We start from the raw sequence: 26,506 nt of genomic DNA on the forward strand, positions 1-26,506 counted from the left end.
AAGACACAACAAGAGTAGATATACACACCTTCTGGCTTGGCTGCATAAAATAAGTTAACACATTGGAGTAGACGCTGCTCTGAGACTACTTGTGGTCTTAAATATCTTGTTTATAATACAGCACTTTTAAATATTACAGAGATGGATTTATCCATGTATTTGTACAGTTTAATAGTGTGTGTCTGAACATATATTATTTTTAAGCAGCTAGAACCAGAATATCTAAATTGTTTTAAGCATTTGCTGTAGAGATGAGAAAACAAAGTAGATGTCGCTCTGTCAAAAGCCAGAATGACAGAAGATAGAGGTATCGAGTATATCTTTCCCTTTAATCTATGCAGAAACGCTCACAATTAGGCAATTAGACTTTGGCATTAGGGAGGCAGCCCAGAACTGAGGCTACTAGACTGAGAACGTGGAACTTTCCTGAGAGTACATAAATACTGAATCTCATGGGCATACGTTATTAAAACTTCCCTTCCTGATCTCAAACAACTTAGCATTGGGTAGAAGTGTTTTTATAAATACTGAATCTCATGGGCATATGTTATTAAAACTTCCCTTCCTGATCTCAAACAACTTAGCATTGGGTAGAAGTGGGTTTTTTTTTTTTTTTTAAATTCCAAGTAAACTTTAGAAATTTCTAAAGGCATGGGTAAAGGCATGAGACATTAATATTTTTTCCTACAAAAAGGAAAATTTGGGGAGAAACAACTGCAGTAGCTACTTGTAACTAAATTGTAAAGTGTACTTATACTAATATTTTTAAATGCAGTTAGCATATAGAAAACTGCCAGAAACATTTATAAGCTGGCATTTTGATTGTCTATTTCATTAAAGATGAAACTGTACTTTACATGTCTCTTATTTACTTACATTCTTCTAAACTAGGGGCAATGGGAAGAATACTGAAACTAGGCATTACTGTTCAGAAGTTGTTTTATGAACAGATCAGGTTTCACTGTTAAAATACAGTTAAACCTCATCACTGAAAACTAGTGTAGTTGCCTCTCTGTAGAGTGTCCCACAGATGAGTGCGCCATATGGTTTGAGTCAAAATGAGCCAGTTTAGAAAAGAGGTAAGGATAAGGTTTGAAAGATTTTTTTTTTTCCCCCTCTAAAGCTAGAAAAATACAAAAACAGTACTGAAAGGTCAGTAGTATCCAACAATGGGGTAATAATAGCAGCTGCTGGCATATAGTAGCAGTGAGTGCTTTCACTGGCATATCAATTTGCAGAGTACATATTTATGCTGTAAGGTTATAGTTGAATAGCATACAAGGAGTGTGTTTTGTTTTGTTTTTCAACCTCTTGAGAATACATTTCTTCTGTACCAGTTGGCAATCCTTTAGAACCTTGACCTGCCCATTCCAGCCTGTTTTCCATAGGGGAAAAATTGCTTTTAGGAAGAAGAGGAATACTAGTAACTTTTATCTGGAAAGAAGTTAGCCTTCTACTACAGCTGCAGTTTTTAAATACATATGTTTTTAAATATTTTTAATCACATGATGGGAAAAGAGTGGAATACAAAGTTTTATCTAGACAAATAAGAGTAATAACAATGCTTGCCAATAAATAGTTTAAAGTTAAATAAATGTATTTTAACTATAAAGCAGGTAGGAAAATTCAGTTTGCCTCTTAATCCAACAGCTAAGTGGGCTCCAGAAGAATAATAGCAAAGGAACTTGTTATGAAATAAATACCTGTGAAGCACTAGATGTGCAAAACTAAGTTAAACCTGAAAGCTTAAAATAAATGAAGAAAATATTCCAATGTGATTCTTCGCTTGAAATACCCAATTTTTATAGCAAAAGTGAGCTGCTGAAGGTGAGATTGCTATTTCATGAACAGCCTAACAAGCACAAATAAGAAAGTAAGAGAGATATGTTGATTGACAAAATACTACTCTGATATCCTTTTCTCTCAAAGTTAAAACTTCTGATTTTTGTTTTTCCCCCCAAATCATGCCCTTGAATAAAGTGAAGGACCAAAATAAAAAGACCTTTTTCTGTTGAATGAATAAAGTAATTACCTACCTGACATTAATGAGGGAAGCAAGCACTTGCAGTGACACTTTTGAAGACAGGAAAAATATCCTGTTCACAGAAGATTTGAGGGCATTCTGTATATTTTTTTTTTTTTTTTGGAATTGAGTTGTTGAATGGAAATATTTGAACTCTTCAGCATCTGTGGTTTGAGTAAAAAAGTTTCCAGAAAAGGTTATGAGAAGCCACTAGTACAATTAATTAATATATATCTAGCAACAATATGCTCCTGCTAAAGTAAGCCTCAGCCTACTGTATTATCCTAGATAAGAAGAGTGCTGAGTTTGAATCACCAGTAGGTAGTAGCTTTTTTTTTTGGTGTGGTTTTGTTTTTTTAAAGAATCTGGAGACTACTGGTAAATTTGATTTCTTCAACAGCTGATTAAGACCTTGACAATTGCAAAGAGCAAGTTCCCTCAGATAAAATAAGCTACCTACTCTCAGCCTATCAATTTTACTGCTGCATACCCTGCTCAAATGAAATTTATAACCCAAACAACTTGCTGTCTTCTTCTGGAAAGAAAGAAAGAAACAAACAGAAAAAAACCCCCGAAACACTGGATAAGCGCAGGGCATCTCTTTCATGGACTTCTAAAGGTAAGCATTTAGACATTACTGCTGCACTAAGGAGTGCAGTCCTTAATTTCATTCCCTATGCTTAACATCATACTTGCATTGTTTTATATAAACGTATTCTGGATTTTCCAACAAATACTGGCTTGCCTTATTATTGTTCAAGCTCCCTAACTGTTCTGTTTGAATGGTATGAGCTGCTGAAATGAAAGCAAGACTGAAGTGAGGAGATGCTTAACTACAACACAGCAGTCAAACTCGGTCACTTTGTCTTTATCTACCCCCCATTGCACTTAGAAATACCATAGTGAGGGACATATTTTCTGCACAGAACTGGAGGAAAGATGACCTTTATCCAGTATGCATTTCAGTAAAATGGGAAATAGCGGTTTACTGTTACATGTTATGCTTTTTCTCAACGCTACACTGTTTTGTGGCTGACAGAAACCTGCATAAACATTTTAGTTTTCCCTTTTTAAATAATGTCTTCATCTACTGCTGTAGAACATTTCCTCCATTAAGACTCAACTTTAATTAGATATTTGATTAATTAGCACTTCAGAACACTGAAAATATGAATGTCAGTCAGGTGGATTTGCAGTTTTAAGTTGGCAGTGCTCTCTGATATTGTTATAATGCTCACTCCAAATTGTCTAATTTAATGTTGTATCGGAAAAGTCCTTTTGGTGGTTTTCACAAACATTGGAAAAATCACAGTAATGCTTTCGTCTTTAGTGAACTGTTAAGTTGTTGTCGTCATGTTGATCTTCAGTATATGACAATAACAACTTCTTCAAAACACTTCAGATGCACTAGGTCTAGTGCTTTTAAGTAGCAGATCTCAAAAGGATTTTTAAACAACTTCATTATTACGAGCTCTTGCCCTTGCCCCACACTGAAAATCTGCAGTCTCAAATTGACAATGAGCTTAGTAACTAAGGACTTTTTCTAAAATGTAATCTAGTACCTAGTTTGCTGCCTCAGTTCTCTCTTTTAATATTGCCTTATCATGTGCAGCAGTGATTGATAATGCAACATGCCCCTCACCTTCCTTCTCTTCTCACACCTAAAAAAAAAAAACCTCCTAACACATAAGAGTTGCTTGCAATGTTAAATCTACCATGAAAGTCTGAATAGTCAAAAGACCAGACCCTGATGTCTGCAAAACATAGAAGATCTGAAAACATATCACTCACTGTCTCATAATCAAATGGGAAAAGAGTAAAAAATATAAAGGATGGGGAGTAGTTTAGCAGTGACAGTCGTAAGTCTAGACTATCTGACTGTACCCGCGTTGATGGGGTTTTTATAATGGAATTGCTAGATTTCAGCTTCGTTGTTCTTTTGACTTGGGCTGATAGAAAGAGCAAAAAAAGTACTCACTCTTTCACATTTCCAAAGCAGCCATGAGACATTCCTTGTTGCTGAGGGACGTTACTGATCAGATAGTGCTTGTTTTTTGGGTTTTTTGGGTTTTTTTTTTTTGTTGTTGTGCAGAAAGTTTCTGAACAGCAGCTGAAGTCCCAGAGGTCTTTGATTACTGGTTCAGGAAGGTAGGTGAAATAGCTGGTAACTTCCCAATTATGAGCAGAATAACTTTTAGGATTAGTAAGTTTAGAATTTCAAAACAGTTCTTTGCAAAAACCATCTCAAATGTGTCCTAGCTGACAGAAGATTTTTCAAGTCTTAGCTAAGTATGGCTTGCACAAAGTTTTTTTTTTTTTTTTTTTTTTTTTTTAAATGGTAGAACTGTTTTGTAACAGATCACCAAATGTAATTACTATAATTTTTAGGATGTTTCCGAAGTTTTACATTACAATAACTACTTATGCTCTTTCCAAGTAAAGTAAAAATACTATTTTTGACTGACTTTTGCATTTTATAGCATAACAAACAGTAACATTATATTAAATTGTTATTGATGATCAATCAATGCAATGATTTGCTATGTCCAAAAATTCCTCAAATGTGGAAAAAAAATGTATTTCTTTACTACTCTATTAAGCAACTAGCTGCAACATCAATTGCTCTTAAAACGTTGTTAAAATTAAGAACAGTGGCTTAAAGATAACCGTGACCAAAGCTGATTTGCTTTTGAATCAGATAAAATGTTACTTTATCTTTTTATCTAATAGATATTTATATAAAAATATCCAAAAGTTACAACATTATCAGAAACAAGCGTCGGAAATGACGGCATACGCTGCAAGTTCTCAATAAAGCTTGAGGTTGAAGCAATTAAATCCAGGAGGTAAATACTTTCCAGAGATGACTGAAAAATAAGACTTTTTTATATCTAAGAAAATACACAAAGTGACAGGTCAAACTAGTCATTTGTAATGTTTGCATACAATATTCCATTTCTAATACTCAAGCGCAAAGAATCCTTTCATGTTACTTTTAATCAAACCCTTCCTCCATCAGGTTCTAAAAGGAAAAATTTTTTGGAATAGCTCACTATGGAGTGCTTTCTGAGCTCTGCCAAAGCAGCGCTTTAATTAAATAGCGATAGTCTTCAAGACTAGAAGTCCAAAATTCTAGGTAAACATCCCTTCATAACCTTGTGGATTTTTTCCTATGAATTATTAGAGGAACACAAAGTAAGGCACTGTTCTTGTTAGACCTCTAACAATGAAAGCGTGGTGGGCCTGTCCCACTGCATACTCATGCTTTTCCTCACACTCCAAACACTTGACAAGCTGGTCAGTAACCGCCTCCTCTTCTTTCTATAGCAGGTAAGTGGGAATGTTTCAGAGAAGACTTAAGTTCCTTCCGTTTCTCAGACTGTTGAGGAAATAATAGAAGTTTTACGTAGGTTCTGTAAAACACATTTTACTGTTATATTTTAATGAGTAAGAGTCTGTACATTCTTTGATCCAAAAAAATGTAACAGACTAACATAGGGGTTTCCTCACTTTTTGTGGGTGCAGTTAAAAACTGCAACGTGGGAGTAGGACAGGAAGTCAATTTGGCTACTCCAGAAAGATTTAATTTTGGCAAATCTGCACAGGAAGGTCTACAGTGTCATTTTGTTTTTTGGGTTTTTGTTAATTTTCTTTTACCAAGAGAGTTATTTTAAAATCAGATGTTCTCAGAAAGAAATTGAATAGTATTTAAAGAATAAAATCTCAAAAAAGATCCAACAAATCAGAAAAAAATCCTGCTAAATACTACTTCAGCTAATTCTTAAGAAAAATAATACTATTCTACCGCATGTTTTTTGCGATTTTTTTTCCTAAGCAACTTCTTACAAAGCTCATGTTGGTGAGCTCCATAACTAAGTCAGTGAAAGCAGCAGCTGCTCCTCCAGAAGGGGAGTTCCAGGTTTCAAGGTTAATCGCATGACAGAAAAACATTTGGAATTTTTTTTTTTTTGCCACTGTGATTTGTTTTTGTGAAAAAGCTGTTTGAGAGTTTTTCATGTACTCACTGTTATCTCATTTTGAAAATACAGAAGACTAAGAGTGAATACATTGAGAATTTTTCTTGTAGCTTAAATATAAACACAGTTTTAGTTGGCCAAAATTTTTAATCAGATTTTAATTTGCTGACTTCCAGTGTCAAATAAAAGTTCATGTTTTTCCTGGCTATCATCTGAGTACAGGATAGCTAGCTGGAAAAAAAAAAAAAACCCAAAGCCAAACTTATTTCCTCAAAGTGTGTGTGTTGGGGGGGGGGGGGGCAAACAAAAACCAAACATTTTGTCTCTGCCAGAACTGCATCTGTAAATTTTTATTTTATTTTTTTTAAACCTCAGAGGTAGATGAAGGAGAGAGAGGATGATGATCTCCTGGAAGAACTGTGGAACTGACCCTCTGACTAATAGCAACTATAACAACTATCTACTGAAGGGATTATGTGGTATCACAGCTTTTAAGTTCCAACTCTTGTGTTTCAGGGGCTAATGTGTGCGAGTGTGCATCAGACTCGATAAAGATCAATGTTTAAGCAGACCGAATAAAACCAGGTAATCGGCTTAAGTAAAACATTTGTTTCTAGCTAACAAGCTCAGTGTCACAAATTACTTTCTCTAAACAGGTTGACCATTCTTCCATTTAAATATTACCTGTCTTTGCCTTTCCTTTGGAATTTGCCACAAATGCAGAGGTTCTTGCCCTGCAGTATTTCCCAGTAATCTTACTTTCTTGTGCATGGCCAAAGCTTGCTTATCAGCTGCCCTAAATTTTAGAAAAAACAAAACACATCAGTTTTGTTTTAGACAAAGTTTGGACTCAGATAGAATAGTGCAAATTAAATAACTATGTTGACTGAAATTTTCTAGTATTGCAAGCCAAGCTTCATTTCAGTCCACTTCAAGTAATAAACACATTGTGCTCCCCCCACTTTTTAATTTCAGTTTTCAAGATTGAACTTGGAAGTCACTTGCCAGAATTCTTGAAAATAAGGATGCTGTAGTGCTTGATGGGCAGCAATTCGCTCATCAGGATCATATTTTATCATTGCATACAGGAGAGAGAAGCCTTTAGGAGACAAATTGTGTACAAGAGGAGGTATTCCTGTTCCTTTTTTAAAGGGAAAATCAAAACTTATAACTCTTGACCTGTGTTAACCAAGTTGAGAACAAACAGTTACTCATGAATATTCATTAAGAATTTACATCTTACTAAAAAGAATTATTCTAATCCGATGTAGGTAATTGCTTACTAGAGGAAAAAATAAGCAATACTTGGGAAAAAATGTTTTCTTCCCTATGAAGTTACATCACTGGCCTTAAGTATAGAATTAAAAGGCCAGGTGAGATTTATATAGCTCAGATTTCCTCTTTAGGAAAGCCACAGTCATACTGTGGGTATATAAAAATTGAGATGAGTAACTATGGGAGTGCATACTTACTGCTTGAACTTATTGAGAGTTTTGTTGGCAGGAGTGCCTATAATGTCATGGATTTTTGATATTTGATCCAGTTCATTAGATCCTGGAAAGAGCGGCTGTAAACTGCAAAAAGAGATATTAAACTAATTTAATTGTGTTCTATAGTGCTCAGTGGCATAGCTGCCACTACGGCAAGAAGGTGGTAAGATTTAGGATTATTCATTTGTAGACAGTTTAATACCAGCCAAGAACTGAAGGATAACATGTGAGCAGCAGATTAATGCAACTGTATTTTTGGACAGAAAGGGTACATTGGGTTACTAAAAAGAAATCTGTAGTTATCCCACCCTCACAATTTTGGGGTAAATATGTAAAGAGAACATTCCTCCTGGTGAAAGGTAATGGATGTCGGACTGTTTTCTTCTAGTGAAGCAGCAGATCTCAGAAGAAGATATGTTTCCCTCCTTTTAAGACAGCAGAACCAAGCAATCCCTCTTGCTGTATATGTGCATATAAATTCCTAAGAAATGTTCCATTCTTAACACAATTGTCTTTACAAGAAGCAATACCGCAAAGACAGTAATTTGAACTGCACTCCTGAGCTTGATCCTCTGGGTAATATAAAACTTGCATAACGTCACTGAAGATTTTTTTTTAATCAATACAGCGATCTGACTTAACAAGTGAGGCACACCATTTTTCTTGTAGATTTTGCCTTTTCCCATACTGGCAAAGTGCTTAAATGAGATACTGTATCAAGTGTTTCCTTTGACATATAATTTAAGAAACACTTCTTCAGCAGCACCAACTGATTCTTGAAAGCAAAACCTTCAGCCCTCCTATAAGGAGGGACACTTTTAACCGTTTGCAAATTCAGTCAAACAGCTAGCTGCACGCTTCTTTGAACGTCTTTTATAAAGCTCTGAGAGGAGGAAGGAGAGAAAAGAGGTCTGACTGATGTTGTACAGCTATATCTCTTGAGACAGAAGCAGTTGGGAATGGCTTCTTTGCACTACAAAAAAATGTGTTCTCTCTAAGTGTAAAGCTGTAATTTGTGGAAATACAACTGTGCAATCCCAAAAAAGTAAAATCCAGGAATCCAGACTGATAAGGAACAGAAGGAGGGAGACCAAGGTTTGAAAGATAAGTATGGCCGAGTAAGAGATTAAAAAACATTTACAAGATGTGATCTAACGTTTAAAGGCTTACTTAAATGTTCAACAGCAAAAACAACAAGATACACTTAAGAAAACCAAAAACCTGTCCATAACTTCCTTTACTTTAGCAAAACTGTATCTTTTTAAATTCAGTTATTTCAATAAACATCCCTCATTTCTCTTCTCTATAACCAATCCTGGACACATCTATCAGGTCACTGAAGGCATGCAGTGGTTGCAAAGACTGAAATTTGTTAGGTTAGGCTAAAACTATGAAGAAATATAATTTTTCTTCCCCACAAAAATTGCAAGTTTGCAGCATGTAATTTTATTACAATATTTCAAAGTCCACCCGATTCTGACTGGAATGGAAAGAAATGGCATTTTGTAAAGCTTCTGGTCCCAATTTACTTCATAAGAGAACTGCCACATTTGAGGTTTTTCTGTTAACAGTTTTCTGACCGATGTAAAACTGTTTCTACAAGTTACCAGCCAAAGCATACGGGTTGTCATTTAATGTGATGATGATGGCAGCAGCTGCACTTGCCATGTGGAGGAGGAGGACAGAAGCAAAGCAAATGTTCTCTCTCCTGGTTGCATATCAGATGCAGCAGTGTGGGAGGAGAACGGAGAAGAACTGCTGCTGTTGCTAGGGCGCAAAGATACTGAAGAAACACTCACTGTTTTTTTTCTTTTTTCTTTTTTCCTTGAAGACCAATTACAATTTCCTTTTTGAGTTATAGTTTTTACATCTTTGAAAATCTTAAAGGACTTTATTTCAGGTTTTCCTGAACTCTTTCTTGATTAAAACCCAGCTTCAAAGTATTCAAGGATATAAGAGAACAAGGGTCTTGAACAAACCGTTTTATAAACCATACTAATAAGTCACAGAGAAGGTCTTCTCTAATCTCCTCTGTTGTTGCATAAGAGTAAGTCCACAAAAGAGAAAAAAAAAAAACCAAGTATGTTAACAAGACTGAGGATAGTTAACCATGCTCATGACAGGAAGTGAGCCGTATTCTATAAATTTGGAGATAAAAGTAGAAGAAATATTTTTTAAAAAAAAAATCAAACAAGTATAAAGCCAGTGGAAAAATCTGTTCAGTTATTGTCCCTGTAAATATTATATTGCAGATACTATTTTCTCTGGAAAATCCTACTGCTTTATTATTAACCTGCCATAAGGTGAAGCGAGGACCAGACCAGACAGGATTATTGCTTTATGCACCTCGCAGACTAATCAAACAAGAAACGTCCACAAAAAACATGGAAACGAAGATCATATTATTCATACCATGTGCTGCTGTTTATATGAGTTAGCCTTCATTTTCTTGATTAATAATAAGCAAGACCCTCCACTTAACACTGTACCTTGTGATTTCATAGAAAACACAGCCAGCACTCCACATATCCATTTTGTAACTATAGTAGCCATCTGTAAGTAAGCACTCAGGTGCTCGGTACCAGCGTGTGGAGATATATTCTGTATATGGCTGCTTAGAATATATACTCCTACAAGATCCAAAGTCTCCTAACTTCAGGGTACTCTGCTGCAAAAATAAACAACATGTTTTGACAAATTAGAAAACACCAAACTATTGAAGCAAATAATTTTCTTAAGTGTGTAAAGTAGTCATCATAAAGGTAATCACAGATTACTGTAAGAATAAACTTTCAGAAATCCCAGGGGACTATATAGACATAACAATAAAAAGTAGTTCCCTTATAGCAGATGTTTCATTATGGTAGTATTTTAACAGTACAATTGCATTTAAATAGTGAGCATCTCCAAGGCTGGAAGAGATGTATCCCATAATATGCACAAATAGTTTTTTATACATCATTAAAAGACAGAACTAAGGGTTAATTGTAAAACATATGGACAACTACTGAAGGGAAGACTGCTAAATAGAATATCTGGATTAATTTTTTTTTTTTTTTAAAAAGAGTGACTGCGCTTAGCAGTGATATAATAGGTATTTTTGGCTTCTCTTTACAAAGGTTTGTAAAAAATTTAAAAATTTATAAATTGAATTTTGAAATCCTTGCTCTTCAAACATTAGCAAAATAGCTCTGAAACCATCATGAAAATAGATTTCAATGAAGCAGTCATTTGAAAACTAACATGTTCTGCTCTCTTTTGTATGAATAACTTCCTCTAACCTTGGAAATTAAACGGAGAAAGAAAGAGATGCAGAACTGAGCGCTATTGCTTGTTTCTAGGATAACACCAAAAAGAAAATACATATTAACACATGACAAAGAACAGGTTTTTAGGCTGGGGCGAACACAGGCTAGCTATAATGCAACTGATTCATTTTAGCCAATAACAAACTTGCTTGTTCATTCCTCTGAATCAGGAATAAGATAGAGGCAACTGCGTTTATGTTTATAAATATATACATATTTTAAACAGTCTGTTTATTCATGAAGATGCATTATGTTCTCAGAGTAGGCAGAAAAATACTGATATACTTCACTTTCAGTTAAATATTCTCACATAAGATTAGTTACCTTTATTAATATGTTTTCTGGTTTCACATCTCTGTGAAAAATTCCATTTCTGTATCAATATAAACACACCAGAGAGAAGAATTCAGTGAAAGGATAAACATTCTCAGTGCTTCTAATCATTTGTAGGAAAAAAAAAATTAAAGCTTCTTTCAGACTTATTGACAGCACAGTAGAAAACTGAACTTTGCCACCTAGGAAGCACAACAGCTGCTGATACAGAACAGAAAGGGTAACAGAGGAAGAGCAAGAGCAGGAAGAAAGGGTCAGGCTTTCTGCTCTTGCTCTCACCAGGGTTACCGAAGGGTTGAAAGGGTCACCCCCTCCCAGTAGCACTTACTGCAGCAGATACTACAGCTGCCTCCTTTGGGGTGCTGGCTGCAGCATCAGCTGCCAGCTTGCCTTCCAAGGCTCTGCTCTAGGCAAAGGAGCATGGGGGCAATGGCTTTTTTTCCCCACCCTGCAGCAGTCTGCAGAATCGTATGTCTCTGCTTAGAGAGGACCCTGAAATAAATACATGATAAATCTACAGCAAAGCTGTTGCTGAACCAGGCCTCTTACCTGTGTATGTGATCGAGAGATTTGCATAACTGGTACATGTAGTTTATTATTTTTTTTTCAGGTAATGGCTTTCTCCTTCCTAGAATTAAATTTCATGTGGTACAAGTTCCTTTTAGCAAACAACAGAATACACCAAAAGTTCCTCTTCAGCTTCCAACAATACATTGATACTACCTTTCGCAATTATACCATTTCTATCATTCATAGCTAGCTTTGTAATCAAATTTCCACTCAAATTAGGACATAATTTAAATTTCGGTATAAACCAGAATAGTTCAGCTAACACAACTGTCAATTCAACAGTCTATGAGCTTCCTTAGCTTTTACTGTATGCTTTGAGAGACTTGGGAAAGGACGCTGCTTCAGATAATTAAGTTTTATTATCGTAACTTGCAATACCTGTTTATCCAAATTCTAACAGAACTAGAATATTTCATTTCTAAACCTCTAATTTACTTTTAAACAAAGTAACTCTCCTTAAGGTTCAAGGCTCTCAAACACTTCAACTTAGTGCAGTGTTTGAACAGCTGTGATTCTCCTTTGACTTGCAAATTACAGGTCAACCCATGTAGTTTAGCTTGCTATTGCAGCTGTGCAATCGTGACAGTTATAAAATTAATCTATTTTTCAGAGCCATTCAATAACTACTCAGCTTTTTTCTTTCACAGGCTCCAGAGGCCTTTTAATCTTGCTGTAATGCCTTTATATAATGCTACAATGTCATCAACAGAGGCAGAAACAATCACATTTTTGAAAAGACAAAGCAAGTAGTGATCTGCATGATGACAGTAGTATGAGTAATTGGCTGGAGAAGAGGAGGGAGATTATCAGGACACTAACTCATTGAGAATGCCGGTCCTAGCAGCCAGCAGGACTTGTGCTCCTCACTGATTACAGTACTCCTCCCGTCAGTCACCATAATCCACTGAGCAGGATTAGCTAACAAAGCACTTGAAAGAGCACCATTTACATTAGGAATTGCAAATGGTGTTTTCTACAACAGGATTTTTATTATTTATAATAGAAAAGCTAACATTAGATGAAATATATCTATTCAAAGCAACTCTGATTATTATCAGCATCTAAGAGTTAGGGCTTCATAATAAAAGACATGCTCAATTGTTTTCTCTTTACAGGTCACTGCTAAAACGTGGAGTAATTAAAAAGTGAATCACAAGAAGGCAGCACTTGCAGCTGCAATCATTTTTGTTTGAGGCATCTTCTCCACCTCTCTCTGAGCCTTATTTTTTCATTGCTTTAAATGACAAGACTGTTCTTGATCAAACAAAAGGCAAGATTGGTTTCCAGTTATTAAATTGCTTGTGATATGACTACAAATTAACAGCAAGAGAATTATGACTTTGTGTAAAAAATAGCCTTGATTGAAACAACATGAATCTGTCAGTGGAATTAAGGAAAAAGCCAAAAGGATCAACTTTTCTGATTAGTAACATTACAGTGAACTGTCTTCCTAATGACAACAAAAGTGTCTCCATACCCCTTGTTAAATTAGAAATTCATTCTCAGTCAATCTATGCTTTGAGTTTTACATTACAAAACTTTGAATAAACCATGCTTGCTTGAAATTTTTCTGACTCAAAGCTTTTTATAGTTGTTCTGCACCTGTATTAAACTTTCATAAGCTTTATATAAACATTTTACAACTTTTATTAAACATTTTCAAGGTTCATAATATTTGGAAAGTGACAAGTGTTAGCATTACTGTACACCGTAGGAGTATGCAAAAGACTACAAATTGTCCGAAGTAACACTTTTATACATTCTGAAAACAGTTTCCTGACAGACCATCAATAATACACACAGTTTAGTTGCTCCAGGTATTAGCAATGTATTCCTTCAAATCATAATTCTGAACAATACAAAGGAGCTCCTTCTACATGTGATCGTTATCCAGATATCCCCAGTCAATAAGTGTTATGGCTCAAAATTACTTTAATTTTCAATTTAATTACATACTTGCAATTTTTGCCAGATATCTATTATTTAAAATGACTGCCATATGTTTGATGGATTGACTCTGCAATAAGGCACAAAGAGCTGTTTGGGAGAGAAAGAGAAACATATCCGGTATTTCTGCCCCGTAACAAACTGCGGTGTTGACACTTATGTCCACCTTGAAACTCATAAATGAATTTCTGAAAAATGCATCAATTCCAAAATGTGAAACACTTGACACATTCAAGTGAAACACTAATACTCAAAAAATATCAAAATATTTAGTTTTAACTTGCCTGTTCAGCTGTATATTTTTTTCATTGTAATCAGAATCTCTGCAGGAATCTGTTGTTGTCATACCACAGGGCAAAATGAGAAAATGAACATCCCCCACCCTGCATGCTATCACCTCACACAGGGTGAAAACAACAGTGTATCATGGCAAACACAGTCCAAACAAAACGCAGACCACAAAGGAAAAAAAATAATCTATACAAGCTCAGGCACACTTAGATTAATGTTTAAATAACTCCTAACTGCACCACTTCAGATCACAATTGAACCAAGACTTCATTTTGAACTGATTCACCATGAAATAACTTTTTTTTTTTAAAAAACAAAGTTGCAGGACAAATATCTTCCTGCAGAAAACTTAACTTTGATTAAGATGTTATTTTGTTATTCTAAAATTAAACAATAGTTTCAGCAGTATGTTCTGCTCTATCAGACTTATTTCCATACAATGTTTAATACCATAGGCTTTTCACACAAAAAGAATGAGAGAAATACTGAAAAAATGAACACCACATGAAAGCAAATACTCTGGAAAGTAAAGGGCAGTTAAAGGATAAACCTAAACATTTTGATTTTTATAACTGAAATATACTTTCTTTCCTGGAAGGAGAAGACGTAGGACTGTTTTTAATGCACTGGACCAACTTACTGTCGATGAGGCTTTCTTCCTATATTCTACTACTTACTTAGCCTTAATATCACAAGTTTATCCTGGAACAATAAAACACCTTATTAAAAACAGCAAATATCCATAACTACTTCTGTGATGATGAACAGGGTCAGAACAACTGTATTTTAATTTAAAATTTCTTCTAGGTCAGGAACAGGGTTACTCCCTTTGTTAGAGATGTCAATATACAATCTCACTAACGGAACATTTAGAAGCAAGTCTCATCTATACTCCTACCCTGGATGCCAGTTGTGCATAGAGTTATTTACATGAATCTCCAACTGTTAAGACATTACGAGTGCAATGAAAATACCCTCTTGTAATATTAAAATTGTAGAAGTGCCCGTCCATTTGCTATATCCAACTCTTCTGGTCTGTATGAGACTTGATTTTAAATGAGTTTTTGTTCTAAACTTTTTTGTAGGAACTCTTCCACAAGCTTTATGGTCTCCCACCTGCTTTGACAAACAGCTCCAAACTCTTTAAATATAGGAGGTTTCAGGCAGCAATGTGATTTTACAGTAAAAGCTTGGTAAAAGGTACTAGATATAAAAAATGGAAAATCATTGTTCTTCATTGATTTGGTAATCTTTCAAACAAATGGGAATAATTTTCTTGTTGCTTCATTACAGTCCTGACCTAACAAGCAACCTGTTTAAGTTGTATTATTCCTTGTTATATAAAGCAATCTTTGTGTTTTGTAATCAGGGTTGTTCCCTTGTTTTCATGTCAGGTTTGACTGTAGAAATAAATGACCATTGCCCTGACTCATTACAAAGCTTCTGCATGCATCCATGCTTTAAAAAGTGGGATATATTGCACTGGAAATAAATAACGCATAAAGCAGTACTGCAGAAATTTTTGCTGTACATTTCGCAATATGCAACTCTGAACAGCAAAGTGAAAAAAATTAATTCTACTTTGTGACCTTCACAAGGAGGTTTTGTATGTTTCTTAAACATATGCTACATACCTCTTATCAGCTCATAAATATTCATATCCATAAGTTCACATATCAGTGAAAGGGAGCCAGCTTTTTTGTCACTGAAGAAAAAAATAAGGAGACTTTAAGCTAGAAAAAACTTACATGTTGGTTTGTACACAGTGTAGGAAAAGCTACTTAGGTTAGTTAATCAGTATTAAAACTAAATATTTTCATTTTTATTTGATATTTTCTCATATAAGTTTTTCAACTTAAGGTCTGAAGTATCATAGGTTTAGTTTATACTATCCAAAGTGTCCATTGCAAAAGTTAACGGATTTACTCTGTGAAGTTAATTGAATGCACATTTTCTGGGTACACCGTGCTGTTTAATATCAAGAAATTTCCAGTAAATTAACTGATACAATCTTACACTAAAAGACAGCAAAGCCATTATGCCATGTATGAAAATACTTACTAGTTAAGTCACCAAAACTGTTCTGTTGCATGAAAATGAGTATCTAATTGGAATCTACATTTTGTTGACAATAGCAGTTTTAAGTGTTATCACAATATGATGCTACATCTGACACTATTCTCCATTTCACAGCCCTGCAGAGGCAGATGTCTTTTGCTCTTTAGCTTTTCTTATGAGAGGATAATTGCAGTAAAGTACATGCCCTCTGCAATGTTTCATCAACCCAGACAGCCAAGAGGTTGAGGGCACAATCTGCAATCCAGTTCATAGACAAACTGTGAAAGAGCTAGGAGAGCTGGCTGGCCATCTGGATTACAGTTAGTTAACAACACGGCAGCTGAATCCGAGAATTCCAGAAAGCTAAGCTGCTGGCCTGATTACCAGCTTTCCATATATTTGTGGGAAACAGATCTGTCAGTAACAGTATAGTACCAGAGGCGTGAGTAGTGGAATAAGACAGCTTGAAAAGGAAGGAAAAAAATATTTAAAGCAGTCAACAAGTTGTGTTAAGTATTTGAATAATGAACTAGATATGACTATAAGAATGACTGTTCTTGCATAGTGAGGAAGTGTAACTCACAGTAATGGAGTAAATGCTGTTGTAAAACCCAACTTTGTGAGGCAGAACATGTCCTAAAAAGACATTTAAGTGCCTAATGAGGCAAGAAGGAACCCAGCTTCACCACTGACTGATACCTCTTCAAATTCATAGCTCAGCTGCTGCCTAAATCAGCTCTCTAAGCTTCTATCATTTGCAAAGGGGTACCGGTAAAGGTAGCTACAAAATGATACTGTTAAATACTTTGCCTGGAACGGTGGTTCAAACTGACAAACAAAAAGCACGTTCCTGGAAGTATAGAGCCTGTTCCAGCAGATAAGCCCTCAGCATGCCTAAACACAACGCAGTCTCTAGTAGACATGAAGTTGGGAGCTGATGGATACGCACATTTATCTTCCTTATTTCTGCCCCTTTTCGAAAATAGGCTATTCGACAGCCTGGCAGTTAGAGCATGTACTGGATATGGGAGACATAGGTTCAAATCACTAGCAAGTATTATATACTATGATATGAAGTTTAGCTATGCTTAAAACATCCCAAGTCTTTCATTTTCATACTCATGTTGAAGCGTTTTTCAGACTGCTGCAAAAGAGTCAGAACAAGTGAAAACTATATCAGATCTGTTTGACAAAAAAGGACAAAGACCTGATAATTTGACAAACTTGCTGGTTTTTCTTTCTTTTGAAAAAAAAAAACTGGTTAAATTCCCTTAGGTTGTCTCTAGACTCAAAAGTTACTAGAAACAGTAGAAAAGGAATTAGGAGAAAGGAAGTGAATACATCATACTTACAAAACAACTTCATGTAACATAAGGACATTAGGATGTGGATTCAGCCGCCTTAGTGCTTGTATTTCTCTCAGATTATTCACTTGTTCAATACTAAAGTTGAATTAAAAACAAAAACAAGTGGAAGACTGACGTGCAATCAGGGACTGAATTACATTGTTTCTTCCCTGCAATGAGACTGTTAGAACCCCCTCCACTGTAATCTCTACTTGAGCTCTCAAATACAGGACCAGATAAATCGTTTGCTTGCTTAGGTTTTTTTTTTTTTTTTTTTTTAAATAGAACAAATCCATAGTCTGTAGAATGGGCAGCACTCTGGTTTTATTCCTTTTTGCAGTCCAGAGTAGCTGGGCTAAATCTAGACAAGGAAAGTAGTACTACATTGTTATGTGCTCCAGAGGTCAGTTACCATCCCAATTCCTCCCTAGGGAGGAATTTTGTCTCATAACACTATGATACAGTTGATTCTAAGCTGGTGTAGCATACATGCCAACTATTGCTCAGCATGATGCTGAAAGTGATAGTTTAGCCTTGCCAAAACACAACATTTAAAATTAAGTTTTAATGTTAACCCGTTATGCGAAAAATAAACACTATTCAGCTACTCAAGTTTCAATATTATCTTGGCCTTCTAGATGTTAATAAACAAAATTATATGCTACTGAAACTCTGGGAAGCATGAATAGCTTTGCACGCTATTTAATAGATCAGAACAAGACGTGCATGCCCCTTCACAGTCTGGCTTAAAGCTAGACAAAACACCAAATCTTTATTTTTTTTTCCAGTTTGAAACTCAGATAAACATCTTGTACAGCTAGGTTCTGTTTAAAACACTATTATCTCTTGCTAAAAGACAGCATTCCACCAAAAGAATCTGTCAGTCAATTTATCAAAGGGTTAAAAGCCTAAAACACATTTTAGCCATGCTACATGAAAAGAAATGCCTGCTTCTTATGCCCTGGGACTGAATTGTATACCGTCTGCCCTTGATGTAGCTAAGCAGCTACTTAAATACATTTTCGACCACAAATTGGACACATCTGGTCGGTAGAAGATAATGGATAAACGGACCAACAGTTTTCCACCATACAGCAGAGAATCAGAAGTCACATTCCTTGAAGATATTTGGGTTTGTTTTTTACTTACAGTAATTTTTTCAAACCTCCATTTTCCTTAGTCTCTGAAGCTCTGAGTTACATTATGGAATCTCACCTAAGAGCAAAAGGTTCAATTTCACTTCTTACTTACAGATGTGTCACTCCCACTGATATAAATATGAAATTAATATATTTAACTGAGAATACAAAGTCACCATTGCAAAAGGTAGCGTTTGGCGATTAATTATTTGCAGAATGTCAAATGTAAGTCTCCAATTACTTCCACATTGCCCTCTCATCTACTTTTCTAACTGATAAAAATTACCTATTTTGTAACTACGTAGTGCCTTGCTGATGGACATAATCAAACATAAATGCGAGTATGAAGTAGAACTAATACTACACATGGACTGAGGATAAATATAGTATTTTTGACTTGCATTAAAACACGAAACTGAAAAAACGTCAACTGGGGGGGGCACTTAAACATTTGCTGCTACTGTTATCTACAGCAGGAAGAAAAACAAGCCAAGCATATTCAGTGTACGTGGAAAGGCAGAAATAAACTGTTTAGCCCTCATTCCTCTCATGTCACATTTGGCCCAGAGGCCAGGAAACATTTACTACAGTGGGTGGCATCAATTGGAGTACACACTGAAATAAGCCAAATAGCAAGACCCTGTATTATCTCTTTCTATACTTTATGCAAAGCTTTAATACGTATGTATTCAAAAACCTTTATTTAGTCTTAATTTCACATTTCCCCACTGAATTCAAATAAGATTTTCAGTAATAGTATGATTAATTATGCATACCTTTCAAAATGTTGTTTCATGTGTTTACATGCATAGTATTTTCCATCCCTAAGACTCAGCATCTTCAGAACATCAGAAAACGTCCCCTCTCCTATCTTACCAACTGGTCTATATTCTAAAAAACAGAAATATACTGTTTCAGTATCTTTAAAATACAAATTGTTATAAACACTCCATAGCAATCCACTACTGATTTGCTAAATTCTGACTCCTGGCATATTTCTAAAGAAACAGTTTTTTAGTTAACACATCAGTTATTTGAGAGAAAATAAAGTGAATATAAGCAAATGGAACTTTGCTGCCCACACGGCAGCAATCCGTACTATCGAAAGCAAAATACAGTAATCCTACATTAGAGAATAAACTACTACCTCTGTGCTTAGAGATACGATGCTTCTGGATGCAGCACTGAAATAACATCCTTTTTTCCTGCTGTGGCACATTAACAACTCATAACTAAGGTTAGTCTTTGTTTCTCTCACCAAGAATACTTTCTGTTTGCTTTCTATTGAAGGCATACAATTATTTTGAAAAGTAAGTGTACCTTGGCATTTTTCCAGCATGGTTTTTAGCACAGCAGCTCCTGATTAAAAAGAATAATTCCCCTATTAAATTCAGATGTGGGTTTTCAATGGGGGGGGGGGAAGCTTAGCTTTAATATCAAAGTGCATCTAATATCAGAAAGAAGGTTGTGAAAGTCAGTACGTCTGTAAGTTTTAGTTTCACAGAAGTTTAGGAGATTAAGCAAATAGCCTAAGAGTCATAAAGAAAGCTTTCTTTATATTAATTCTTGAGTCTTTTCTTGATTTCTTTCAAAACTCAGGTTCATTTTCTTTCCTCTTTTATTCTCTTTCAGCTTTGTGATCAACTGTTGCCTTACCAATCCCACTGACTGGATTTTTCACCCACTTGCCTCCCCTTTCCCTTTATTTTTAGCACCTACAGATTCTATCCTTGATAATTATAATTTGATAATTCTATCCAGTAATTTCATCTGAGGAAAAACCAATTCTGGTTAGCTCTATGCTACTGCTGCCTTTGACAACCTCTTATTACTCAAGAAAGATCCAAAACCAGTCATCTTGGGGGAGGTGGAGTAGGAAACCTCTTATTCAACCTTTTACAGGAGTCAGCATGACTGTAGGAGTCTTGGGCTACGTGGTAGCAGTAAATCCAGTAAAATGCAATTGTATATATTAGTTACTGTGACAACACTCCCCGGCATGGATTTGGCCCATGCCACCCACCACTCTCCTAAGCACCTCTCTAGCCTGGTGTGAGGAGTCAGAACTTTCTAAGGTTCTTCCTCAAATACAGTTGTCTTTTTTTGGAGGATAAGAGAATTTACTAGCAGAGAAGTTGGGCCACTTCATATCAGCTGGTTTCTGTATCCAAGAACACTTCCAGATGTGTTTAATTTACAAGTATAAACACAGCCTCAGAGTGGAGAAAGCCTGCCTTTTCTGTAGCCATGAGATTTCACAGAGAGAAGAGTTACTTAAGCAGAAACATTCTAATTGTGTCTTTCAACTAGCAATCAACTTGCGTTGTCTTCATCTCTTTTCTCCCCCTCAACCTTCATATTCATTCCTTTTACAAAGAAGTCTCCCTTTCCTTGTGATCCAATTGCTTACCTGTTGCTTGTTTTAATTACTAAAAACTTTCCCCCTATAAATCGCCCTTTCTCCAACATAGGAGCAACACTTCTGACAGAACTGTATTTTGCTCTTGTCTTTTATCATCAGCTGCTTAGGTTCTTTCTAATCATCATCCATCATGCTGCTCCTCTGCTGGAAACATTTTTGCCTCCTAGACTTTCTTTAAAAGCTAGCTCTCTCCAGAAATTCAAATATCCCCTTCATTTCCTACACACTTCCCCCTTTCCCCCCCCCAAACTGACGAACTGGGCCATTTAAGTTAGAAAAATAGGAAAAGCAGAGCAATTTATAAACAATGACACTGTCTAATGCCTTCTATAAGCAGAATTTACATACAGAGCTATTTTAAAAGTAGAAACAGAATTTGAAAATCATTATGGGTAAATGAGGCAATACCTATCAAAGATATTCCAAAACAGTGAAGAGATCAAGAGGCTCTTGAATTCTGGTGGCTGTTTTTTGATACACCTGGTCAGTTAACAGTTCAAGCAAGGTGACCCCTAACCTTCGGTGACTGCTAAGCAACACTACTGAGCAAGTAACATGCTTTGCTGGCAAGATCACATTTTTCACTGTTTTTCTTCTACCCCTCCTCAACTTTTAACTTCCTGTTTAAATAGCTAGATATAAGTTGGAGATGATTAATTAAAAATAATTAAATCTCACTCTTACAGAGCTCTAAAGAAAAATTGGCAACAGATTTTTTTGGTAGCCATTGATATCCTGCAACCAGTCACATACACACCGACTATCCTGTACGTTCACACAACAACAGAGCCAGTCTCTGCAGCAAAAATACCCAAGGCAGCTACAAAAACCTAGCTATTTCCTGACCTATTTGGTTCTAATAAATGGCAATATCATATATAATTTTTCTTAAGTGCAAGTAATTGATTCTCTGGCATAAAAAAATAAAATAAGATGAACTGAAAATAAAATATGAATTTCTATGGTATTTCAGCATTGTGTGTTAAAGTTTCAAAATACTTGGGCAAAGAAACACAGGTAAAGCATTATTCTATAAATGTATTTGAAGTATCAAGAAATATATAAACAGAAGTCAGATACGATATGTTTATTTAATTTCTTGCTTATATTTTCTCCTATACCTGTATTTTTCCCCTGTAAGATAAGTCCACATTACAGTGGAGGGCTCACAAATATTTGATTTTTTTTTTTTTTTAAACTTAGAAGTTCTAGTAGTTTAAGAAGAGTTAGCTCTTCATTCACTTCAAAACATTCTTACAGTACCTAAAGATTTTTTTTCCCCATGTAAACACAGTGTACGGTATGATATCTTAATTTTAGTAGGCTAGCTACGCACACACAAATACACATATAGGAAACACCTGAAGCTTTAACCTGGCAAACACTTAAGAGAGAGCTATTCCCTCCATGAGCAGAGAGCTGAATAACATCGATTGATTCAGTGAAGTCCAGAATTAGGAACGAAAACTGCATTATTTGAAACTTCTCTTTGAGGCATAAAATCAACATGTAAACTCTCAACAAAACATGACAGGCCACTGCAGATTAGAGACCTTTTCTCCTAGGGAGAAAATGAGAGAACGAACATGTTATGAGTTAGTTAATGTTTAATGCGATACTGAAAGGAACTCAGATTTTCTAAGAATAATAGTGTAAGAGTTTATATAGAATAAGGAGAAATAAAATTTAGGCTTGCAGCGTATTAACAATTTAAAGTAAATTTTGAATTTGCGTTCACAAATGAAAAATCTGGAGATTCTTAAAAATCCACTTCAGCACCACATAGTCACTTTTGAAGAACCAACTAAGTGACCAACACTAAAGTTCTACTAACTTCAGACAAACACTGAAAGAGAATAATTAGGTTAAAGCATTTAAATTTTAAGCTACGAAGCTTACTACAGCTGCAAAACAGAACTAATTACTAGTCAATATATATCTGATTTGTGATAGTCTCAGGTGAAGAGTGACAGAAGTTTTAAAAGCGTTATGAACGTTTCAAGAGTGACATTTCTGAGGAAGAAACGAAAGAGTAACAAATGTCTTAATTGCACTTGCATATAACATTAAAGAATAAAGCCTAATCCCCAGCTAGTGATTCGTCCAGGGGATCTATAACAAGCTAGATACCTGTTTCCTACTACCTATCCTCTCCCTTTCCTCCCCTTGTTTTCAGCATACAGCGATGTTCAGGCTTAGAATAGCTAGAGGAAAGGCAGAGAAACGTTAGAGAAATAGAATAAAGTTCTACAGAAATCAACAAAATGAGTACAAAAGACATGGCAGAAGTTACCTGTGCAAAGAATAAGATGTAGCAATTCAAACTATTCTAACACCACAGAAGCAGCCATGAGAAGGACAGGAAGGTAACCATTCAAAAGTACAGGTTAACGTGAAAGAGACTACAGGAATGAGGAAGTTAAGAACAATATAAAATGAAAATTATGGGCAAGGGATGGAACTCAAAGACTGGACCCATATTACTTTATCTAGAGAGCATAGAAAATCTTTCGTAATTTGTAATTAAAGAATTCAATGCAAAAATATCAGAGAAAGAGTGCTGCAAAGAGCAACATGGGAAAATGATAGAAACCTAAAGCACTTTGCTAGGAAGACACCAATATGCCAAGTAAGAAAAAGCCATTGCATTTACATATTTTATAGATACACATGGGAACAAAGGAAGAACAAAGAAATGTAAGAGAGCAGACAAGAAGTTCAGGTTCACCTGAACATGTCCATGTGGCCATAGCATGTAGATAGCACATTCAGTAAAACATGCCATAGGTATAGGATATGACATGAAACATGTGGAAAAGGATGGTAAGCAATGGAAGGAAAGGCTTGCAAATCAAGTGAAGAACGAGAAAACTTAGGGATTTCTCATTAATTAACTGGAGAAATCCGACGATAAACAAGCTGCCACCTCAGAGGAACAGGGGAAAGATTTTTTAGCACGCTGCTGAAGACAAGGACTGGACACATAGAAAGGAGAATGGCGTTTACGTGCTCAGGCTCGGTAGGGGAATCTAGGAACCGGCAGTGGGCGGTTTCCACGTGGTACAAGAGCGCCCACCCGCCGCGCAGCTGCTGCCCGGGCGGCCCAGGGCCACGGCCATGCCGGCCGGGCTCGCCAGGCCCCACGGCACCGCCTCAGGAGAGACTCTCTGCCCACAGCCTCCCCCCACAGCAAGCAGAGCCCGCTGCTCCCGCTCCTGCCCCCACCCCTCTCCTTACTGTTCATCCTCCGCTCGCCTGCAGGTCTCTCAGGGCGGGCGAGAAAGGGGCCGAGCCTCTCCCGAGCGCCGAGCACCTCCCGGCCGAGCCCTCAGCCCGACATGTTGTATTCCCGTCGCCCTGGCAACCGCGCAGGCTCCAACTCCTCACCCGAAGGCCCCGCCCCGCCCTTCGACCCTGCGCAGGCGCAGTTCAACGGCCCAGGCTCGCGCGCGCGCGGGCAGTGCGGGTCTTGGTCACCACGCCAGCGCAGACCCGGCCGAGCGTCGTCCTGCTCACTGAGCATGCGCACTTTTCCACCCCCCTCCCTTCCCGGCACCAGCTGCGCATGCCCAGGTGCCGGAACGTCGCCGGGGCGGCGGCGGTTGGCGGGCTCGCGCTGGGGGCGGGGGGGGTGTCCGTTAGTCAGCGGGGCCGTTGGCGGGGTGCTGCTCGCAGGGCGCAGGGCCCTCCTGCCGCTCCGAGCTCGGGGCGGGCAAGCGCCAGCGCCACCTGGGCCCCTTGCCGGCACGGAGCCTGCGGCGGCCTGGCGCGCTCACTTCGGCTTTGTGCCGGCGTGTGTTGTCGCTTCTGTGGAGCGGGTTTTCTCCACACGCGCGACTTCCCTTTTTTTTCTTTCTTTCCTGGGATGGTGGTGTTGAGGCTTACGTTTGTAAGGAATTAACGTGTACAGCCCTCGATTCAAGCTGATAAGCGCTCTATAAAAGCTGAGGCAGCATTTCTAGTCGTCGCTTGGGTCAGTCGTTTTTACTGATGCTGCCGATGCTGGTGCCCGCTCTTCAGGCCCTACGGGCCAAGTTCAATGCTCAAACAAGCGCAAGTTTATCTTTGATGGTCTCCTGCCCTCTCGTGGTTTCCGTGAGCCATTGCAGGCGTAAGTGATGCCAGCTGTGTTTCTGACGTGGTTAGGTTAGTGCAGTGGATGCCTTCTCTCCAGTTCTCAGTTTGCAAGAGTAGTAAGTGGAGAGACGAGGGTTTGGAGAAGAGTGCCGCTCCGTATTAACGCAGTTCTCCTCGCCCAGCTGTGGTGAACTTCTGGCCTCCAAAAGAATGAATTTTGCAGAGAAGTTTTTTTCCCCTTTTCATGGTGTTTGCCTTTTGCTAAATCGACATGATGAAAATAGAATGGTTAATTTTACTGTTGCTGTAAAACCATTTCGCCTTCTGGTTCGAAAACTGAAGAATCCTTTTTGCCAACAACTGCTTAAAAGTACACTAGTAGAAAAGGGGATCTTCTCCCAGATCGCCTGGGAGAAAGACCCCTTGAAAGGCACGTGCTGTTGGTCTTAATGGCATCATCTCCCTTGAAACATCCAGCTTTTACCAAGCTCGGTACTTGTACTCGTCGTGCGATCAAATCTCCCCATGAAGGAGTTTTGAAGAACACCATCCTGAAAAACAATACCGGAATAGATTGCTGCTGATGCCAAAAGAAGGAGCTGCAAATACCACAGACATCTGCAATCACTCTGAAATCCCAGATGTATCCCAGTGGACTTTAAGAAGTGTGTGAGCTTAGAGGCTCACATGACTGGTGATAAAATAGCACAGAAATAGCACATATTACAGTTTTCAGTGTCTCCAGCTCCTTATGTGGATTTTTCTGTGGACTGTACAAACTTCTATAGCCCTACATTTCCTCTTGCTAATACTATTTCACTTTTATGTAGCATTTTTAAAAGTTGTACAGATCTGAAATAGGAAATCACTTGTTGCAATTGCTTCTGAAGTGTTTTAGAGAACATTACAGTTACTTTATACATTGTATTTTTGATATGCGGTAAAGTATTCTGCATGTTCCTGTTCTAACATGTAACATTAAATTTTAACCCTCTAACATGTTGCACCCAAGTGGTTTTTGGTGTCTCCTAGTGATGGCACATACGTAATCTCATGTCATTGGCATTTATTTTAAAACATTTAGTCCTCAAGCATTTTAATAGACGTGCCCTATATGTATATTTTAAATTAAGCTTCAAAGGTGAGAAGAAAAGTTTACTTTAAAATGAATGTATAATACCCCACAGTCTGTGAAAATGGTGAATCGCTTCTCCATGTGACTATCTTAACAGTTCATTGAAGAGCTTGGGGAGTAAATGTGTTTAATAAATGCTCAGAATAAATATTTTGTTTAATTAAATGAAGCCAGAATCACGTCCTAGAAACCTTCTGGGAGTATTAACTTAGTGACCTGGAGGCAAAGTGAATGTGTCCTGTGGTTATCGCTGCCTCCCACGTGCTGCATTTCAGCAAGTATGGGACTGCCGGCTGAGTATTTTCTCGTCTAGTCTAGTTAGAGCGGTTACATGCGCTTTTCCGTGTCTTCGTCCTGTGGGTTGGGCTGGAGAGGAGACCTCCCCGCGCT

The 26,506-nt window shown here is 37.2% G+C and overlaps 1 protein-coding gene across 4 annotated transcripts; it reads right to left on the reverse strand.

The window, feature by feature from the left end:
• Positions 1-436: 436 nt before the first annotated feature.
• On the reverse strand, positions 437-25,970 carry MOK (MOK protein kinase). 4 transcript variants are annotated; one of them, XR_011141654.1, is made up of 12 exons: positions 24,142-25,970; positions 19,259-19,373; positions 17,350-17,439; positions 15,574-15,644; positions 11,681-11,759; positions 11,123-11,171; positions 9,980-10,158; positions 7,473-7,574; positions 7,006-7,179; positions 6,685-6,796; positions 4,002-5,402; positions 437-2,187 (listed from the first exon to the last, which is right to left on the reverse strand). XR_011141654.1 is itself a non-coding variant. In XM_068947072.1 (11 exons), exons 1-11 carry the CDS (start codon positions 24,146-24,148, stop codon positions 5,322-5,324), a joined length of 1,059 nt encoding a protein of 352 aa, XP_068803173.1. In that variant the 5' UTR covers positions 24,149-25,970; the 3' UTR covers positions 437-5,321. The 4 variants fall into 4 exon arrangements, 3 of the variants coding, with proteins under 3 accessions (XP_068803173.1, XP_068803174.1, XP_068803175.1); XM_068947072.1 differs by having other exon boundaries at positions 437-5,402; XM_068947073.1 differs by lacking the exon at positions 7,006-7,179 and having other exon boundaries at positions 437-5,402.
• Between the last annotated feature and the right edge of the window lie 536 nt (positions 25,971-26,506).

Source organism: Struthio camelus, chromosome 5, assembly GCF_040807025.1.
Source record: "Struthio camelus isolate bStrCam1 chromosome 5, bStrCam1.hap1, whole genome shotgun sequence".
NCBI lineage: Eukaryota > Metazoa > Chordata > Aves > Struthioniformes > Struthionidae > Struthio > Struthio camelus.